General features: G+C 38.7%; 1 protein-coding gene across 2 annotated transcripts; it reads right to left on the reverse strand.

The window, feature by feature from the left end:
* Positions 1 to 5,907: 5,907 nt before the first annotated feature.
* On the reverse strand, positions 5,908 to 8,928 carry il12ba (interleukin 12Ba). 2 transcript variants are annotated; one of them, XM_061686019.1, is made up of 8 exons: positions 8,832 to 8,928; positions 8,537 to 8,624; positions 8,165 to 8,446; positions 7,965 to 8,070; positions 7,432 to 7,664; positions 6,502 to 6,674; positions 6,257 to 6,375; positions 5,908 to 5,991 (listed from the first exon to the last, which is right to left on the reverse strand). In XM_061686019.1, the coding sequence occupies exons 2-8, from the start codon at positions 8,622 to 8,624 to the stop codon at positions 5,946 to 5,948; spliced, it is 1,047 nt and encodes a 348-aa protein (XP_061542003.1). In that variant the 5' UTR covers positions 8,832 to 8,928; the 3' UTR covers positions 5,908 to 5,945. The 2 variants fall into 2 exon arrangements, with proteins under 2 accessions (XP_061542003.1, XP_061542005.1); XM_061686021.1 differs by having other exon boundaries at positions 5,913 to 5,996.
* Positions 8,929 to 19,960: the final 11,032 nt, after the last annotated feature.

A 19,960-nucleotide genomic window follows, 5' to 3' on the forward strand; every position in this document is an offset into this window, starting at 1 on the left:
GGGGGAATATAAATAAATAAATTTTTAAAAAAGCCATCTGCCCCAATTTCTGTTTCTCTGTGCTCGTTAACTTAATGAACAGGTTGGACGAATGTGGACAAGGTCAATAAGATGTGTGAATTCGAGAGAGCAACTTCTGCACATTATTGATTTTGTTTGGGGACATCAAATGGGGAAAATAATGTGATTGAGTCGTACTCTAAAGCACCAAAATGATGGGTAGTATATATACTGTTATATACTGTTTTACAAACCTCAATTCCAATTTAGTATGTTGTGTAAAACATAAATTAAAAACAGAATAAAATTATTTGCAAGCCCTCAACCTACATTTTATTGAATACTCTACAAAGTCAAAATATGAAATGTTCTAACTGATAAATATTATTTTTTGTTGTTATTCTTGTTGTTTTGCAATTATTGTCTCATTTTGAATTTGATCCCTGCAACAAATACCAAAAAAAGCTGGCACAGCGACAACAAAAAACTGGGAAAGTCGACGAATGATCGAAAAACACCTGTTTGTAACATTCCACAGGTGAAAAGGTTAATTGCAAACAGGTGAGTGTCATGATTAGGTATAAAAGGAATATCCCTGAAAGGCTCAGTTGTTCACAAGCATGGATGGGGTGAGGCTCACCACGCACCACAACAACTTTGTGAGCAAATAGTCAATGTTTCTCAGTGTACAATTGCAAGCAATTTAGGGATTTCGTAATTTATGGTCCCTAATATCATCAAAAGATTCAGAGAATCTGGGAAACTGTCTGCACGCAAGCGACAAGGCTAAAAATCAACATTGAATGCCCATGACCTTGGATCCCACAGGCAGCACTGCATTAAAAACCGGCATCGTTGTGTAAATGTTTTTGCATTGTGGTCTCTGGAACACTTCAGAAAACCACTGTCACTTGCTACTTCTGCAAATGCAAGTTAAAACTCTACCATGCAAAGCAAAAGCCATATATAAACAACACCCAGAAACGCTGCCACAAAGTGGAAGAGTGTGCTGTGGTTTGACGAGTCCACATTTGACACTGTTTTTGGGAATTGTGGACTTCATGTCCTCTGGGCCAAAGAGGAAAAGGACCATCCGGATTGTTATCAGCACAGAGTTCTAAAGCCAGCATCTGTGATGGTATGGGGGTATGTTAGTGCCTATGGCATGGGTAACTTATACATCTGGGCGGCTGTGGCTCAGTAGGTAGAGTAGGTTGTCCAGTGACCGAAGGGTAACTGCTTCGAATCCCGGCTATGACTGTCCGCATGTCAAAGTGACCTTGGGCAAGACACTGAACCCTAATTTGCTCCCAGTGGGCCTGGCAACGCCTTGCATGGCAGCAGTCGCCCATTGGTGTATGAATGTGTGTGTGAGTGGGTAAATGTGCAGCTTTGTAAAGTGCTTTGGCCACTGTGATGGTGTAGATAAAGTGCTATATTAGTGCAGTCCATTTACCTTTTATCATCTTTGAAGACACCATTAATGCTAAAAGGTACATACAGGTTTTGCAGCAACATATGCTGCCATCCAAGCTTGGGGCTTACTGCCCCTAGTGCCCTGATAATCGAAATTGTGGGTCGCCATATACAGTATAATCCTCCTGAAGGCCACCCACCACTACCTAAACCCACCCTCGCTGCCCCAATACACACACACTACAATCGATCCTGAATATGTTGTACTATGGTTTGTGAATTTTGAGTTTGTGAAGTTTTAGTTCACAGTATTGGACATCAAAAAGTACTGCCTATTAATGAAACCCAAAGCAGATTATAACACAACTAATTTCCTTTCTACAGGTTACTTAAGGCCCTTTACAAATCAAGTTAAGAGCAGAAGCACCCAAAGACCTAGAGTACTTGATTTGTTTTTCAATTATCAGCATCAATATCGTCATTGATAACTAATACAGCAGCTGAAATAAGTATTTAACACGTCACAATTTTTCTCACTAAATATACTTCCAAAGATGCCATTGACATGAATATTTCACCAGATGTTGTTTCTACAGATGTAATTCACACATACAAAGAAAGTAGAACAAATAAGCTCAGAAATTACATTGTATGTGAAAATGTGACATGACACAGGGAAAAAGTATTGAGCACATTAAGAAAGGGAGGTGGAAAAAGGCATGGAAAGCCAAGACAACACCTAAAATCTATCAATAATCAAACAGCAATCCGGCCCCTTGTCAGTGCAAATGAATATCAGCTTGCTCAGTCCTAATTGATGGCCTACAAAGAGGTCTCATTGCCAAGGTGTGAGTCAAGACACATCTCATGTTGGGTAAGAGCAAAAAGCTGACTCAAGACCATCGCAAAGTAATTGTTACAACACATAACGATGGCATTGGTTACAGGCGCATAGCTAAGCTTCTGAACGGTCCAGTGAGCACAGTTGGGGCCATAATGGGTAAGTGGAAAGACAATCATACCATCATAAATTTGCTTCGATCAGGTGCTCCTCGCAAGATTTCTGCCAGAGGAGTGTAAAGAATAATCAGAAAAGATGTCCAAGAGCCAAGGACCACCTGTGGAGAGTTTCAACAAGACCTGGAATCAGCAGGTACTGTTGTCACAAAGAAAAACAGTGAGTAATGTACTTTGTCACCATGGCCTGTATGCACGCTCACTACACAAGACCCCATTGCTGGGAAAAAAAAGCATGTCAAAGCTCTTTTCAAGTTTGGCGAACAACATTTGGAGAAGCCAGTCAAATACTGGGAGAATACAGTCTGGTCGGATGAAAACACCACACCAACAGTGAAGTTTGGATATGGAGCATTGTGGCGTGGGGCTGCTTTTCAGCAAATGGCACTGAAGGAAGGCTGAATAGACAAATTCTTGACAAAAATCTGCTGAAAAAAAAATCTATGAGGATGATGAAAATGAAATGAAGGTGGACATTTCAGCAGGATAATGATCCAAAACATACTGCCAAGGAACTCTCAATTGGTTTCAAAGAAACAAAAATAAAGCTGCTAAAATGGCCCAGCTTGAATCCAATCGAAAATCTGTGGAAATAACTGAAACTCAAGGTCCATAAAAGAAGCCCACGGAACCTTCAAGATTTGAAGACTGCTTGTGTGGAGGAATGGGCCAAAATCGCACCAGAGCAATGCATGTGACTAGATTCTCCATACAGGAGCTGTCTTGAAGTTGTCATTGCAAACAAAGGCTTTTATACAAAGTATTAAATGAATACCAGTTGACGTGTTCAATACCCTTTCCCTGTGTCATTTCACATTATTACACACAATTTAATTTCTGAGTTTGTTTATTTGTTCTACTTTCTTTGTATGTACGGATTACCTGGGTTGCTCCCAACTTCTGGTGAAATGTTCAGGTCATTTGCACCTTCGGAATTACATTTAAATAATGAGAAAAATGATGGTGTGTTAAATACTTATTTCAGCCACTGTAACGTCATTGGTGTACAACGATGCAATTTGGACCCAGGGCTCCTATATAGAACCAGCAGTGTAATACAAAACCTCGGAAGCACCTTTATTTCTTAGAGTGATTATTGTTATCAGACAACAACAAAAAGTTCATTTGATTTGCTCAAGGGCACCCTAGTAGTGATTGGGAACTGACATCCCTCCAGGCACAAGTTCCAATCTTATTTTATTGTCTGCTGTGGATCTTAAAGCTGTGAACCTCCTTTCTCCAAGCCAAGTTCCTACAGATTAATTCTAACGCTGTAGTAAATACTTATACAAGTATACAGTAGTAGTCAAAAGTTTGGACACATCCTGTTGAATGAAAATGTGTATCCTATTGTTTGACTGGTACTGCAGTTTACTTGGACCTTTTGCAAGCTTTAACATTTAAAAGACCAGCATCAATTTGACCGTGGAGAGGAATAAGGACAGGTGACAAATGCTCCATAAAAGGCCAGACATCACGCTTGTCGGTTAAACATTTGAGACAAATCACATCACTATTGATTCATTTCTTCTGCTTTACAGACAGGGAAGTGAGGAGAGAGTTCATTGCTTCCTCCTTAGTGACCACAACATTGTTTCATTTTATTTTGTGTGTATGGTGTACGTCATAGGTTCTTTTCCCATGTTGAATGAAGCAGTTCGGAACTTTTAAATAAATTAACACTGTTAAACATACAATGTGTAAATATCTGCTTACTATAATCTCACCTCACTTGCAATCATTGCTCCTGTATATTTCTTCTGTTCAGAGCTACAAATATTCATTCCAATAAGTGATGTTATATCACAGGGACTCTTTATGGTGTCCTAGGGCCACTTTTTTTTCAGTCATTCAAATATGCTCCCCAATGGAATTATTGGATTTGGTCAGTTAGTTCTGCACAACCAAATTATGTGAACATTGATTCTTTAGTTCTTGAAAGGTTCTGAACACTAAACATAAATGGGATGGAGTATAGTAGTTCAGTAGTAGTCTAGTCTATGTGAACCCCACTGGATTACTTCAATTTAACGTTGTGTACTTTTTCTTTTTTTTTTTTACACAGAAACAGGTATGTTTTATGTATGTCTGTACTAAAGCCAAAAGTCAATGATACCAAACTAGGATCTTTAACAGTAACACTCTAATGATGAGTGTTTGCAACACTACAATGACAAATCCTATATAGATAGATACATACTTAATATTCATTCGATGTCTGAGAGGGTCTGACGGGTCTATCATTAGAGGATAGGCGAAACTATTGTACGTCTTTCTTTCACCTCATAATGGATAAAATGCCACATCCCCTTCCAGAGAACAGAGCAAAGCTACAATTTGGAAGAGGAATTTTCATCAAATGTCACAGACTGGTCGGTGTGGTTTGAAAATGAGGAACAGGGTGAGAATCTGATGTCCGCATGCCACACGTGAAAAAGTGAGGTAACTTCATCATCAGCAAACTCACGAAACAAAAGTATTGCAACTTGTGACACGAGGGGAAATATTATAAAAATGACCTAGCGTTGAGGGCTTGAAATTTAGAAAACTGTGCAAAGATATGAAAAAACAATCAGTAATACATTGATATGAGTGACCCTATTTATGAGTTCTTCAAGATACGAGCTGACGGTCGGCCGGATTTGAACTCAACTCACTTCACAACAAGCAGCAGTTTTGTTTAGCAGATCGTGAATTCTCCTTAAAGAAAATACCTCAAGCTTTTTATTGCCAGTTGAAGTTTACTGTCAAACTAAACATCAAACAAAGAGAATTACACACTGTGTATTTAAAACAACCAGATAGCTTTGCCATCTTTAGTCTGTTTTGCTTAATGCTGACTAACAACACAAAAAGCAATAGACGGGCTAACAAACAGTATCGGTGTCACTTTGTTAAAACCCTTTAAGCTGTGGCTATTCGGACACATATGGTGTGAATGCGCTGACAAATGTAACCATACTCACAAGCATATAATTTTTTAACCCTTCCAAAAATGGCTACGATAATTGCAGCCTAGTGAAGAACACCTCCATGTATATTCAATTGTCTGTTACCATACTGCCGCAGGTGGTCACGGCGCCCGCACTGGAAGGAGCAGCACAATGTCCACTGAGTGGAAGTGAAAAATGTGGCAATAACGGTTTCACGCTGTACATTATTTGTAATTATGTTGTTATTGTATGTTTTAATAAAGTACAATATACAATATTGTGGGGAGGCTGGAACAGATTAATGGCCTTTGGATTCATTTCAATGAGGAAAGCTGATTTGAGACTTGAATATTTTGACTTACAAGCCTGGTCATGGAATAAATCAAGCTCGTATCGGAAGGCACCACTGTATTTTATCATTAAGGTGGGCTACTTTTGTATTAATTAAGCAGACAATTGTCAATTTCACATGTGAACAACATTTTATTAATAAACAAAAATATTAATAAGAATATCAAATATAATAAATATTGTTCCTACAGATGTCCAGGTCTTCCATTACATTTATTCCATACATTCTCAGTTGGTTTGTTTTCTCTGCTTTCTTTTCCTCTTCTTCCTCATTCTATACTGGAAATGAAATAATTGTCAAATTAGTATTTTAATTGTATAATAATAATAATAATAATAATTATTATTATTATAATACAAACAGAGTGGAGGATAACAATGTTTATGAACCAAAAGAAAACTAAAAAAAAACAAACAAAGGACAAAAACCCAAGGCATATGAGGGGAACAGGTAGCAGAATGTGCTGGGATGGTCAAAAGTCTGGTAAACAATGAATCAGTAAAATGCTAAATGGCTACCATCCTACTAAAATACTGACTCGAGATGACTCCATTCGCTCCATTGTGAATTGCAGAAGGCATCCTTGGCTCGGACACAGACAGTCCACTTGTTCTCCACCTCAAACTGACAAGTGCTTGAGGAGTTCACCATCAAGGTCTGACAGAGATACATAGCACTTTCACTGACATTTATGTAAACCTTGTGTCGTTTTTCAACCCAAAAAGTTAAATGTATCTTCATTCTTAGCCATTTTATTAATTCCAACTAAAATGTGATCCTTACCTTTGTACTCGTTGAGTCATGGCAGGGTTTGTCACAGTTTTTACACCCATGTCTTCTCTGTGAAACCTGGAAAGTGAGGGGGAAGTAAGAGTAGGGACTGCTCCAGGAGCCCGGGTAAGTCAATTCTATCATTGATGTGTTGACTCTCCTGATCTTCACTTTGTCAGGTTTCACTGTTAAACCAAAACGGGTAGGGTAAAAAAAAAAAAGGATGAATGCACAAAATGAATGAACTACTGTACAAAGCCCAATTCCAATAAAGTTGGGACGTCATGTAAAACCTAAATACAAACAGAATACAGTGGTAAACATGCCCCTGTTCCATCTTTTTTAGAATGTATTAAATGCATCAAATTCAAAATGAGAGAATATTTGCAAAAAAAAACAACAATAACGTTCATCAGTTTGAACCTTAAATATCTTGTATTTGTACTGTATTCAATTTAATACAAGTTGGAAAGGATTTGCAAATCATTGTATTCTGTTTTACTTTTACACAACATCCCAACTTCTGTGGGATTGGGATTTTTACAAAAGTACAGCAGTGCAAATTAATCACAACTCAACAGTGTAACATTTTCAAAATGTTACTATTACTTTTGGTATAGTGACAAAACAAAACAAACCAGCTACATTATGATCCCATAAAAACACAATGATGTTCTTGATCTGACAAACATTTGAATAAGTAGTTATATACAGTATAGGTATTTATTATATTCTGACATTTTTGTGTCAGATAAAAAATTGAATATAAAAATGTAATCCAAGGTGATTTAACCTCGCCTACTTCAGGAATCGTGGGTCTATAAATGCAGGGTCAGAATGTGGAACGACTTTAGAATTCAGTTACAAAATGTGTCAGGGAGACTACGGTCGTTTAAAACAACCTTTAGACCATGCTGTCTGGTAAACAAACATGAGAATTACCAATTTCAGACAGGTAGAAGTGTTGGTTGTAGCTCTCCACCAGGAAATTCTTTGTCTTCACGTAGACTGTGAAGAAGATACGCTGTTTCTCCTCTGCAAATGCGCAGTGCAGCTTGTCCACACAGGAGATCCCGTCTCCGGTGCCGTCCACTGAGCAGCTGAGATGACTCTGATCGGAGGAGCACGTCCAGTGCTGACCACTGATGTCCACAGAGCACTCAACATCTCTACCTCTAGAGATCATCAGAACATAGGAGGATTCTTTTTTTTTTTTTTTTGGGTTTTGTTTGTGTTTTTCCAATTTCCAGACAACTTCCATAATAACAACGTTTACTATCATTCATTCATTCATCATGTATGACTATTTTCACGTGCAACTAAATCCATAGATGTGCCCTTGACCCTGAAATGTATTTCTGCTTTAAAAAAATAAGTACTTCTGGCTGTTCCTTTCAGCACTGCAGTGAGTCTGAGCAGTATGTTATTATTGGACAGCGAGACAGGAAATATGGCTACAGCGTGTGTGAGCTTACCGTCCAGCTCTGATAAGTGCTACTTCTCCAACACGAGCCCTGTGCCAGCTCCAAGAGCATTGGAATGCTCCCTCAAAATTCTGTGTTGAGCACTTCAAATAATCCTCTACACATAACGAGACATATCAACACAAACATTTCACATGAAGTTGAAATACTATTTTGACATCTTCTAATACTGATGGTTTAAAAGCAATTACCCAGTTCAGGTTTTGCCAGAATCTTCCTTCTCGTCGTGTTGTTCTCTTGAATAAGGACGATGGTGTGATTGAGAAAAGAGCCGTTTGTGCTGTAGCAGCTATAGTTGCCTCTTCCTAAACTCTCCTGTAGCTTCACCAGGTATGAATTACCCCTCTGTGCCTCGTCTTTACCGTTCTTCTTCCACATTATATCCTTGTCACCGTCATTTATTACTCTGTCTGCTGAGTGAAGGCACTTGAGGGCTTGTTGGCCCAATGCACCATTTACCTCCACAACCAGAACTAAATGGAAAACAAACACACACCGCAAAATAGTAAAGAGAGGATCACTTGAACTTTCACCTGAAGTCTTTTCAGGCTGAGCAAACCTACCGTTAGGTTGGAGCATCCAGGAGCTCAGTGGGTTTTGATAACCCACGTGCAGAAATGCACAGATAAGGCTGAAGCCAATCAAATTCATCTGTATGGAAATGTTATATAATGTTATATTTGTATACTATATATTTTTATACTGATTGTTTGGTGGTTTTTTTTTATAGCGTGCCCTCTAGTCTAATAATACAATTTCATTCTCTAGCCACGTACAATATCGACCGGTATGTTCTGTGCTTGTATTAAAAAAAAAAAATCATGCATTGATTAAATCTTGTCATGAGTAGCATCTTACCTTGTGTTTGATGTAAATGGCAAGGAAAGCGATTGTCCGCACACTCTTTTATACAATAGAGTGACCTTTCATTTGAAAATTTCCCCAGAAAACTCCTGAGGAACTGTTGTTGCTAACAATGGTAGTAAGCCACATTTTGTCACTTCCACCAGCATGCACACTCCTCTTTGGATTGTGACCACATTCACTTTCAGACTGGCAAATTTCTTTCGTTTCCTCTGGTTACAAGCCTTAATAGTCTTTTTCATAGCATATAATTTCCTCATTGGAAGGCCACCGTTCTGTAAAGAAGAATGGATATGGTTTAAACATGTAATTTTAATAAGGCATTTTTAAATTTGATGTGTTACAGTATTTCAAGCGTTGTACATGTATTAAAGCTGATGCCAATAAATCAGTCTTGGTAAAGTTACATACAGTCAGGCGCTTTTATTCCAAAGATGAATTGGAGCTACGCAGCTTGTTATAACCAACATCATTTATTGAATTAAATGGAAGAAATCTAAAAAATGTATTCGTAATCCGAGAATCTACTGAATTCCATATTCAGACCTTTATGTAGTTGTGAGAAAGTTTTTGAACATACTGTAACTGTTCTTAAATTAAGATTGGACATGGTGTGCACAAAAGTCTGTTGGGCTTCAGAATTCCTGGTCTGATTCATAGATGATAAGTATTACAGTAGATGTAATCAAGTTGATTTATTTACAGGTGATCCTATCTGATGGGTAGGTAGGTCGTGTAGTAGCCCGATGTGAGTGTTTGTCCAGGTTACTTTGTTAGTGATAAGGGTTTAGTTTCCAAATTTGCTAGGTCTATAGTAGTGTGTGTAGGATGAGTTTATTAAAGCAGGTGTCTGTTTCTTTGGTTCATGGATTACAGTGATCGTATAGAATTAAGTAAAATACAGAATGTGATTAATGTCCAGTGGGATTATCTGTGGAACAAACTAAGACGTGATAAATTGTCAATGCTGACGTCGTTTTAGAATGTGTGTATTGAGAGGATACTTTTTTTTTTTTTTAACACTGGTTTCCTGTCGCTCTTTTTCCTCTTCATTTTGCTGATTTTTATTTATTTATTTGTTCCTTTATAGGTGAGTAACAATTGCTCCTAGTTCTTTAATGTGGATCTGCTCTGACTGCGAGTATTAAAATGTCATGTTATGATGATTTGGGCTGAGTCAATGGCTTGTCATTGGTCTCAATAAAACTAAACTTTGCCCACACACGCGCCCACATGCACACACGCACATACACTAACACACGTATGTGCGAGTCAAACAGACCAGTCAGCAATGGTGGCTTTACTTTTAAAAGAGGATTTAGTAGGGAGTGAACAGCTCAAGGGCAGCTCATCTGACATGATTTGTAACATTGGATGGATGGATTTATGTAAGCAAGTTATACATATCCACAATAGACAATGATGAGCAAAATTAGTGTACATTAATTAATCACTTCAAGGTGGATTGCCGTGCAAGCCAAAATGGTAACTCTTCACTGTGCCGTGTCCATTTCCATTTCCTTCAAGTGGGACAGTGTACATTTGCTTCATAGGCATTCGGTGTCTTTTCAGTACCCCGTCAATGATTGAAAACAACCAACAAGTCAGCATCACAAAGATGTTGTTATCCTCTACAATGGCAAGCTTTATCTCCCTTAGTCTTATGACATTGTTTTCAACAACCATGGTGTAAATTGCCTCCTCCCGTTCGGATGTGACAAGGGGACTTCTGCCACCCATGTGAAGTTGTCTCGCAGTCCTATGTGGAAAAAATACAGTAAAGCAAAACACAATATTGAGCAAGATAAACTGTCAATGTATAACGTATACTTAGTGTATATTTAAAAATGTGGAACACTGTAATATTGTATGAAGTGTTGCAGAACGCATGCAGTATGTCAGTACAAGACCTACGGTTAGATTATGCTTGTGCACACCTGTTCTGTCAACGAAACGTCTGAATGATTGAGGACACATTGTCAAGTCTATCCTATACGTATTGGACACTTGCTCAGTGTGAAAGACCCCCGCGTTAAAGCGGCCATCCCATATTTGGAAGTGGGGACCTAACAGCCTCGAAGGAAGTCGAGAGCCTTTTCCGCTGAGTGGACCGCAACTCGTCCATATGTATTTGTAATTTGTTGGAAAAGAAAGCCTTGACTTTGCTCATTTTGATGAGGAGGGGGTGAGTGACGCAGCAGCGGCTCTTATCTCATCAGTGGCCTCCTCTACCGCTTCCTCAGTTTCGCTTCCCAATTCCTCTGCCTCTTCTTCTTCCCTCTGGCTGTTGACCCCGTCCAATTCCTTCTCCTTCCATTGTAACATTTTGTTGCGCACCGGCTGTACTGTACAGTACTTGGCTTGCCAGTTGATGATTCATGTGATGCACCTTTCAACTATGTCAGAAAACTGGTTGATCATTATTGATCTAATGGTTCACAAATGTTCCTTCATTAGAGAACCTGGGGGGAAAAGGTCTGATGGAAAGTCTGATGTAAATGAGTAGAAATATGCTTGACATATGACAACTTCTTCAACCATTTTGCATGTAAAGACTTATGTGATGAACAAATGCCTACACGTTGTGGGGGGTGAGACTACGCAACACAAGACCCACAATAACACATTTTGATCAACATGACATAAGCAATTGATAATGTAGAAAACACTTGTATGGATGTACCAAAGCATTTGCAAATTGTTCAAAAAACAAAACAAACAAACAAACAAAATAAATAAAAAGAGAGAGAGAGGAAAAACAGCTTTTTTGATGGGCACTAGTAGTTTTGAGAATTTTTATTTTGATCTGAGAAATGTACCAAAGCGACTGAGGAAAGCTAATGTTTTTTACTTTAATTTGTCGTCCATATGTTGCATGTTACTAAGTGTGGAGCTGAAACACATCCAAGCATCAACCAGTTCAAAAACAAAAACAAACAAATGACCTTTACAATTTATAAGGAAGTAGTAGCAATATAAATATATACCCAATCAAATGATTTATATAGCACTTTTCATACAATAAAATGCGACACAAAGGGAGGGAGAAAACAAAACAAAACAAAACAAAACAAAACAGACAATTGAAATAGTAAGGCGAAATACACACGCACATACACACAAAGTGATTAATAGTGTAGCTACTGTATCTAGAAAGGAACTGAGTAGTCATTAATTATTATTAGTATCCATTTCCATCCATTTTTCTGAGCCGCTACTCCTCACTAGGGTCGCGGGCGTGCTGGAGCCTACCCTAGCTATCTTCGGTCGAGAGCCGGTGTACACCCTGAACCGGTCGCCAGCCAATCGCAGGGCACATACAAACAAACAACTATTCGCACTCACATTCACACCTACAGACAATTTACAGTCCTCAGTCAAGCTACCACGCATGTTTTTGGGATGTGCGAGGAAACCGGAGTGCCCGGAGAAAACCCACGCAGGCACGGGGAACTCCACACAGGCGGGGCCGGGGATTGAACCCCGGTCCCCAGAACTGTGAGGCAGATGTGCTAACCAGTCGTCCTTATTATTATTATGCCTTATTATTATTAATAATTTATTATTATTATTAGATGGGACATATTAGTATGAATACAATGAGCATTTCTTCCTTTCTTACTTATATTATATACTGAAGGTCTAGCTGTTTTTATGGTTGCTTTTGTTTTGCTTGTGTTGTTGATCTTTTTTTCCTTCATTTTCGTTTCTTATAATAGAAGATACTGCTGTTACTGATATAATCATTTGTATTATTTTATTAGGGTATATAAGAATAAGGATGTGTATATATTATTTCTGAATTCTTATTTTTATTATATTATCATATTACTTTTGTACTCTATTGATGAGGAAGTAGAGACAGGGGTAGAAGTAAATATGTTTTACTTCTTCCTACTACTTTTCAAATATGTATAACTTGACTTTGTATTTTTTTGTTCAAGTGGTGTTTGTTTTGTTGTTGTCGTGTTTCTTTTTTGTTCTTTACGTTCGAAATCCATATTTCAATTCTAAACGTGCATGTCATACTAACCACTAGATGCTCCCAGAGGACAAGATTTGAACTGAAAACGCCATTCTCGTTAAAACAAAAAACGGAAGTTAGCATTCATTGCATGGTATGGTTTGATAAATTGTCCTTCCAGCACAATCCTGACATTTTTATACGCTGTTTCATAAAAACAGGTTTTCCAGGAAAGAAACAGATTTTGTTGTGTCAAGCAGCTGTCGTAATCCATGTTCTACAGTTGTTAAGGAATGCACAGTTGAGCAGGAGGATGCATATATGAAGCACTACTGTCTATCATTTCACTGGGCAGTCTTCACAACGCTCCAAACTGTAGCAGTTGGGGTGAAACCGGTGCAGTGATGGCTGTTTATTGTCATACTATAGAGTGGCTCCAACTTCCTGAGACAAATTCCTTTTGTGTTTTTGACATACTTGACAAGTAAAGAGGATTCTGAGATGTCATCGATGGGATCAATTAAAAACAACAACAAAACAGTCAGAAACAAAAGGGGAATAGGAATTATTGTTTGTGAACGATAAGGGCGGGGGTCTATCCTACGTATCAGCAATACAAATTTCCCTACCAGACCAGTTCTAGGTTCTAATGGAGTGGAGTGACTCATAAAATGAAGCCAGAGACCAGGTGCATAACAGGACATAACATACAGCCTGCAGTTACCAAAAATACATTTCTTTCACTGTCACTTTTTTTTTTTTTTCCTCTTAGCCTACCTAAGTTTCTTTATTGCTTAAAGGAAATTTGGTATAGGTGTTGTTGTATAGGTGTTTGTTGTTTATTTAGCTTCAAGACTAGACTGGTCTTATTTGAGGTAAAATAAATGTATTTTCATTGTTTCCAATTTTTTTTCTTGCTCATAGTTAAGAGAATAATTTGCCTTTTCAAAGCCCAAAATGAAGTGCGACACTTACAATTAAAAAAATAAAAATAAAAAATACAAATGTAACACTTCAATTCAGAGTACATTGCATCTCAACACTACTGCTACACTTGTCGCTATGGGTGGGGCATAGAGGGCCGTGCCCGCCCACCAAGATGTTTGGACATGGATCTCTAAAAACAAACCAAAAAAAAAAAGTTTTATTTTATATTTTATCACTGTAGCTATTGTTGTGTTAAGAAATACTCGTATAGACTTGTTTATCAATAGGGCATTAAAATATATAAAGAAAGTGGTGTGATTTGGTTTGATTGGTGGGAATCTAATCTGCAACAGCCTACCACAGCCTCACTGAAAATAATCTTAGGTGCACAGGCCTACGTGACAAAAGATTAACATTTTTCGAAATGAATCTGTGAGCCTTCTCGACTACTAGACTATATTTTTGAGTCCATAGTCCATGGAAGATAATCTGAGCCTGAGCTCGTAGCGCCACGAGCTCATTGGCTGCTTTGAACGGCAATGTGTGCAAACTCCTTTTCCACACTCAAAAGCGAGAGGACATGGCTGCCTGCACTCAGAGCATGTGCGAAGTGTGTGAGTGCGCTCGTGTGTTAATATTACTATTATATCTATTCATCTATTTATTCAATACATTATAAAAGTCTGGTTTATTGTCAGAAAAGCACAAACCTTTTGTAACAGTATGAATACAATATGAGTATTTCATCTCAGAGGAAAGGAATAGTAAAAACATTTTGGTTAGTCAGAATCAGAATCATCTTTATTTTGCCAAGAATGTCGAAAAAACACACAAGGAATTTGTCCCCCCCCCAAAAAAAGTTACTTTTGCATCATCAATGCCTCTCACCAAATACTAATTTGTAGCTGGTGATTTGAATCAAGAGCAGTTCAGCTGTGCAGAAGCATTTAAGATCTCAGCCAAGAGATCGAGCCAGTGCTTTCGACATAGCAAACACGAGTGCTCTCACAAGTGGGTCTTCTACATGGAGGAAACCAATCAGAGGAAAGGGAGTGGTCTTTGCCAAATATGGATAAAGCAAATTCAAAACTGGGTCAAACAGAAGTAGCTGTCAGAGGGGCCTTTTCTCCACACTCGTATGACAAAAGTGTTTTTTTTAAATGAAATTGACACTTTTATACTAAATCCATGTTAGAGAGTCACTCTATGGAGGTCTAAATAGCCAAAATACGGGAACTTTAAGCCCACCGCGCACGAAGCGAAGGAGCAGAACCTGACTGAACTGTTGTCGCACAGTGTGCAGGGTCCATGTTCTAACCAATTTATGCAGAAATACAGGTAATTCAAAAGGGTTTACATTTTCATTCTTACAATTCTCGCTCTCAATCTTTCTGGATGACAGAGAAAAATACATTGGAAAGTGTGTTTTTCCACACAGATGTTATAATAGGCTATATTAACATTTTTAAATTCAAGGCAGTCATCCTTGAGGCACAACTATACCTCTTCACATTAAATGTACAGATCAGAAATATGAGTATGTCAACATGAACGCGGTCTTGAGACAGGTCTCAAGTAAGTCTCGAGGAAATATAAACACAGGCAAAGTCGTGCCGAGATTCTGACACACTAACTCGACTAACCACTTATTTGAATCACTTTCCGTCAGTTTGCAGGGTTGCAATGGAGGGCTGGGAGAATTACTCCAGTTTCCATGTGTGCTTAGGTGTTGTATTCAAAAGATGAAGGCTGCCTGGGGAGTTGTACCATTGTAGTGGTTTGCGTGGATGTAGGCCAGTGGTTCTTAACCTTCAACTTTCATATGCGCATTCACTTAACCTTTTGTAATTGGATAAAAAAAGGTTTATTTCAAATTCAAAACAGGTATATTTTTTTGGAGCACAAAATGAACCATGCATCAGTTGCATACAAAATCACTGGAAGAACAAAACCAACAAAACATGATTTAATTCAGTGACAATTTACTGTAAATGAATGTAAATTTTTCTGTTGCCTTTCTTCCTGGCAACATCGGCAAGTGCCACTCTCATATCACTTTCACAACAAAGTCTGCTCCTTTTCTTTGTTTTTATGTTTACAATCCTCGAAAAAGATTGTTCACTAAGATACCTGTATGTTCGGTGTAAGCTTCTCCATATTTGGAAGTGGTTGCTCAGCAGCCTACCAGGAAGTAGCATGAATGCTTTTCCCGGTTGTTAGTCTATTGCTGTCATAGAAATGAACAAGAGGTAGATACAACAAGCCACTATAAGCTACGTGCCTACAGCAACGCTAAGCTAGAAGGTGCAAAGTGTCTGCACATTCCATGTTTGTAGATGGCATGAAAAACAAAGTAACTAGACGCAGCTGAGACGGGCAAATTTGATCTCCCCTTTTCCAATTAATTTTCATGCAATTGTCAGAATTCTCTGTCACAATACACAACCTTGTAAAAGGACTCTTGTGAAACTCAAATTCTGACCAGCCATGTTGAATAGTTTCACACTACTGCATAGCAGCATTGTTTTTCTGTATTATAGAGTCATCAAGTGTTTGCCATCTTTATTGTGGAATGCTCTTTTGGCCTTTACGACACAGTAATTACACCAATAAAAGGCCTAAATTTTGATATGCCTGTGTGTAACTATTATATGCAGTTTGACTGGAAGTCTCCTGATAGAACTGTGGTGAATAAATGTTGCCTCAAAGTAGGTTCATTTTGTTTCGCAAGTGTTAATGCAGATGAAGTAATTAATGAACCCACATCATTTTAGCGCATTCTCTATCATCTTCGTTCAGAAAAACACTGGCTGGTGGCAAACCGTTTATCACTCTCTCAGAAAAAAACATGGTCACTGAAGGGAAACCAAGCTAGCCCGAGAGACTTTCTTCAAAGTTATATCACCTTTCGCCAGGCTGCCAACTCAAGTTCCTCTTCGACTGATAGATGAATCCTGTTTTAAACTTTGACAATGTTTCAAGGGAGGAATCGTGTCAGAAAAAAATGGCTTCACAAAGAGGCCTCATAACAAAGACTGACTTTAGGATAGCTAAGTCAAACCTATGATTTTCTCCCCAGACAAGAGATAGGGCTCAATCAATAGAAAACAACAGATATTTAAGCCATGGATTTTGCCATGCTTTGACAAGTGAGAAATTATGACGATATCTCAGACACTTGAGAAGTTGTTCATGATGGTGCGATTGTCATTTGATAAGATATCTTTCTTTACAATGCTTTGTAATTTTAATACAAGTGATAAGTGATATGACTAAACGAGTTTAAGATGTAGAAAATGATGGATGGAATGGCATTACCTATGAATATATAGCATTAACTTGCAAACATTTCACTGAGCCAACCCATGACTACTCATATTAAGTATTAGTTTCAGTGGGTCACACTGCCTTCATTCAAACTTGGCATCTTCTTCCTAATTCCAAAGAAGGATCATATTTCCTTTCTCACAGTCTGTGGTTTGAGGAATATGCTCAGCCTCCTTTGCTACAAATGATTGTTGGGTGGTCCTGTGGTACTGAAAGAGAAGTTTGTTGATGAACAAAATGATGTTCCGTCTGACAACCTTATCGGAAGGTCTTATGAGGTCAGCATGTCTATGCGACTGTGTGTGTGTGTGTGTGCGTGGGTCAATAGACAGGTCAAATGAACCTGATCATCTTAGAGCTATCTTATTCCTTCATTCTTGACTTGTGAATGTCCAGAATGACTTGTTGGATAAGCCATGAAACAAGTCCAACTGGGCTGTGTGTGGCACAATGCCAAGCAATACATGGAGTGACACATTGCACTGCAAAGTAAGTATTCTTTTGCACTGACTCATCCACTTACACCTTAACTGCCAAACATACAGTATAAACAACTGTACAAAATGCTGTTGACAGGTAGTTATTTCATATGTTAAGATGCTGATATATTCAAGAGTTACGTGAATATATAACCCCTGAAATTACTTCTGTAATTATTTGCACATTTGCACCTCTGGTTAGGTGCCATCTGCATTTCACTCTCTTTGTGCATGCACAAAGTCAACAAAGTTGACATTTTATTTAATTAGTGTGGGTCTTTCTGGTCTGATGGTGTCTGTATTGTCACACAGCTCAAATGAACGTGATTTTCTTTTATTGGTAGGTCACCATGTCAGGCAAAATGGGCTAATCCATCATGGTATGTGTAAATTAGTGTACCCTACCATGGTTACGATAAACCCTTTTGCATGCAAAGGGGTGCACATGAAAGGATGAGAAAGGAACAAATGACCATGCAAAAAAAAACCTAGAACCAACACCATCAGCTTTCTGAAGACAGCTTCATGTATGTATAACAATGTATTCCTTTTCATAAAATTGTAAAATGAAAGCATCTAATATTCTTCACTTTTATACAAGTGTATAAGTTAACCACTTAATTGTACAACATTTAACTGAAACACTCAGTCTTAAGTTTACTGATGGTGTCAGTTTACTGATGGTGTAATGTGCAAGTTGTCATTTAACGTGGCATTAAAAAAGAAAAAAAGGAAGCACTGTTCATAATAAAAGGTAAAAATAGTGAATCTACAGTACTTTAGCCCTCCTGTTATTTCATGGGTCAAACTGGCCAATCATTCAAAGTAGATTTTTGGTATTGAACACGGGATTCGACATAATCAGTAATCAATATTTGCAACAATCTTTCATGCTTGCTCCCCTGCTTGGCTCAGGGGAAGCACACCTGCCTGAGAAACAGGAAACTCTGTTTCCTGTTGTGCAAATGTGAGGAAATAAATCTCCATTGGTGCCAAGAACTCTGTGTTGCGTGGTATTTGACTTTATCCATTACACTATCATCTTGTCAGTCATGGACCCAGCGGAGAACTCCTTTACCCTGGAGAGGAGTGTCCTCGAGCAACATTAGCATGTGATTTCTGCAGCAATTTCATAAGGCCTGCAAGAAACTGATGCTGACAAGCAAGCACTCACATATTTAGCTACAATCTTGAAGGTCCCAGAATGCTGCACCTTCACACTTTCCAGCTTCTCTTACTTCACCCCCAATTCCTGCTCCATTAATCCCCTCTGACGTTACTGAGCCCATGGTGGGCACTTCAGAACACTACAATAGAGACCAAGAGACCAAGACCTGACAAACCTCTCCTTGTTGTTCTCACTCCAGCCCCGAACCTTTGCCTCTGAACAAGGTAGAATTTACGATCCGCCACCTAATCCATCGGCCTCGACTGTGGGGCACGGCAGACTGGAGAGACAGTGCCAAGCATGTAGCGCCTTTCGGTCATTTCATTTTGGTCCAGGTCCAACCTTCTCAGTCAGGCGTCTATTGTGGTCCCGCCGTCCTAGGAGAGGCCGTACTTCAGGACTTGGAAGGCTATGGGCAAGAGGAAACATATTGGGTACCGACCCGCAATATCCTCGGGGTTGAACTGATAAGTCGATGCGTCAACTTTGTCACTGTGCAATGACGGTTATAGCTTGAGGTCGACTAATCACCAATCACGTGTTTTGGGCAGGGATGCCTCGCTGAAATCAACAGGTGGTTCGTCGGCGCAGCAAACTACGGCGATGCCTCAAACCTGGGGAAATATTTTACTAAAAAGGAGACGAGTAGCACGGTCACTTGTATAATATGGAAATCTATCCTTAAATATGACAAAGCACAAGTGCTACGAACACTCATCTGAAACGGCTAACACCAGCTGGCGAGCAGCCTCAAATGCTCACATTAGCCATCAGCAAATTTACCAAACACCCTCCTGTAACAGCAAAAAGAAGGACAAGATACTGTAGTATCCGCTTACACAGTGAAACGGAGACAAGCCATGGTCGATCAGTGACCTCTTTGTGGTAATACTGAATAGTAATGTGTCAAATAAACAATCCACTAGCGTTTCTCTCCCGTCAGCCTGGCTCCAGCATAGACTTGCACTAAGAAGTATTGTATAGTGGAGCTGGGGTCTTACTGCATTGAATTTGAGTTCCATGACAAACATACTTTTATGACTTATTTCACATTGGCTATATACAGTGATATCATGAAAATACACAACTATTTTGATGTTTTTGGGGGGCTTGTAAGGAATGATGGCATTTCAATTCAATTTAATGGGGTACTTCTAAATCTAATTTTGAGCTGGGTCACATAATGTATTCAACTCGTAATCAAAGTACCACTATATTTTTCTCTTCTCACATTCTTCTTCTCTTAACACACCTTGTC

Source organism: Phycodurus eques, chromosome 9 (assembly GCF_024500275.1).
Source record: "Phycodurus eques isolate BA_2022a chromosome 9, UOR_Pequ_1.1, whole genome shotgun sequence".
NCBI lineage: Eukaryota > Metazoa > Chordata > Actinopteri > Syngnathiformes > Syngnathidae > Phycodurus > Phycodurus eques.

What these genes read in the sequence shown, in the direction of transcription:
- il12ba (XM_061686019.1), bottom strand. Translation starts at nt 8,624, where the DNA reads ATGAATTTGATTGGCTTCAGCCTTATCTGTGCATTTCTGCACGTGGGT. An exon ending in CTGGATGCTCCAACCTAACG is followed by an intron (nt 8,447 to 8,536) that starts GTAGGTTTGCTC and finishes TTTTCCATTTAG; the next exon opens with TTCTGGTTGTGGAGGTAAAT. An exon ending in CTTCTACCTGTCTGAAATTG is followed by an intron (nt 6,675 to 7,431) that starts GTAATTCTCATG and finishes TTGGTTTAACAG; the next exon opens with TGAAACCTGACAAAGTGAAG.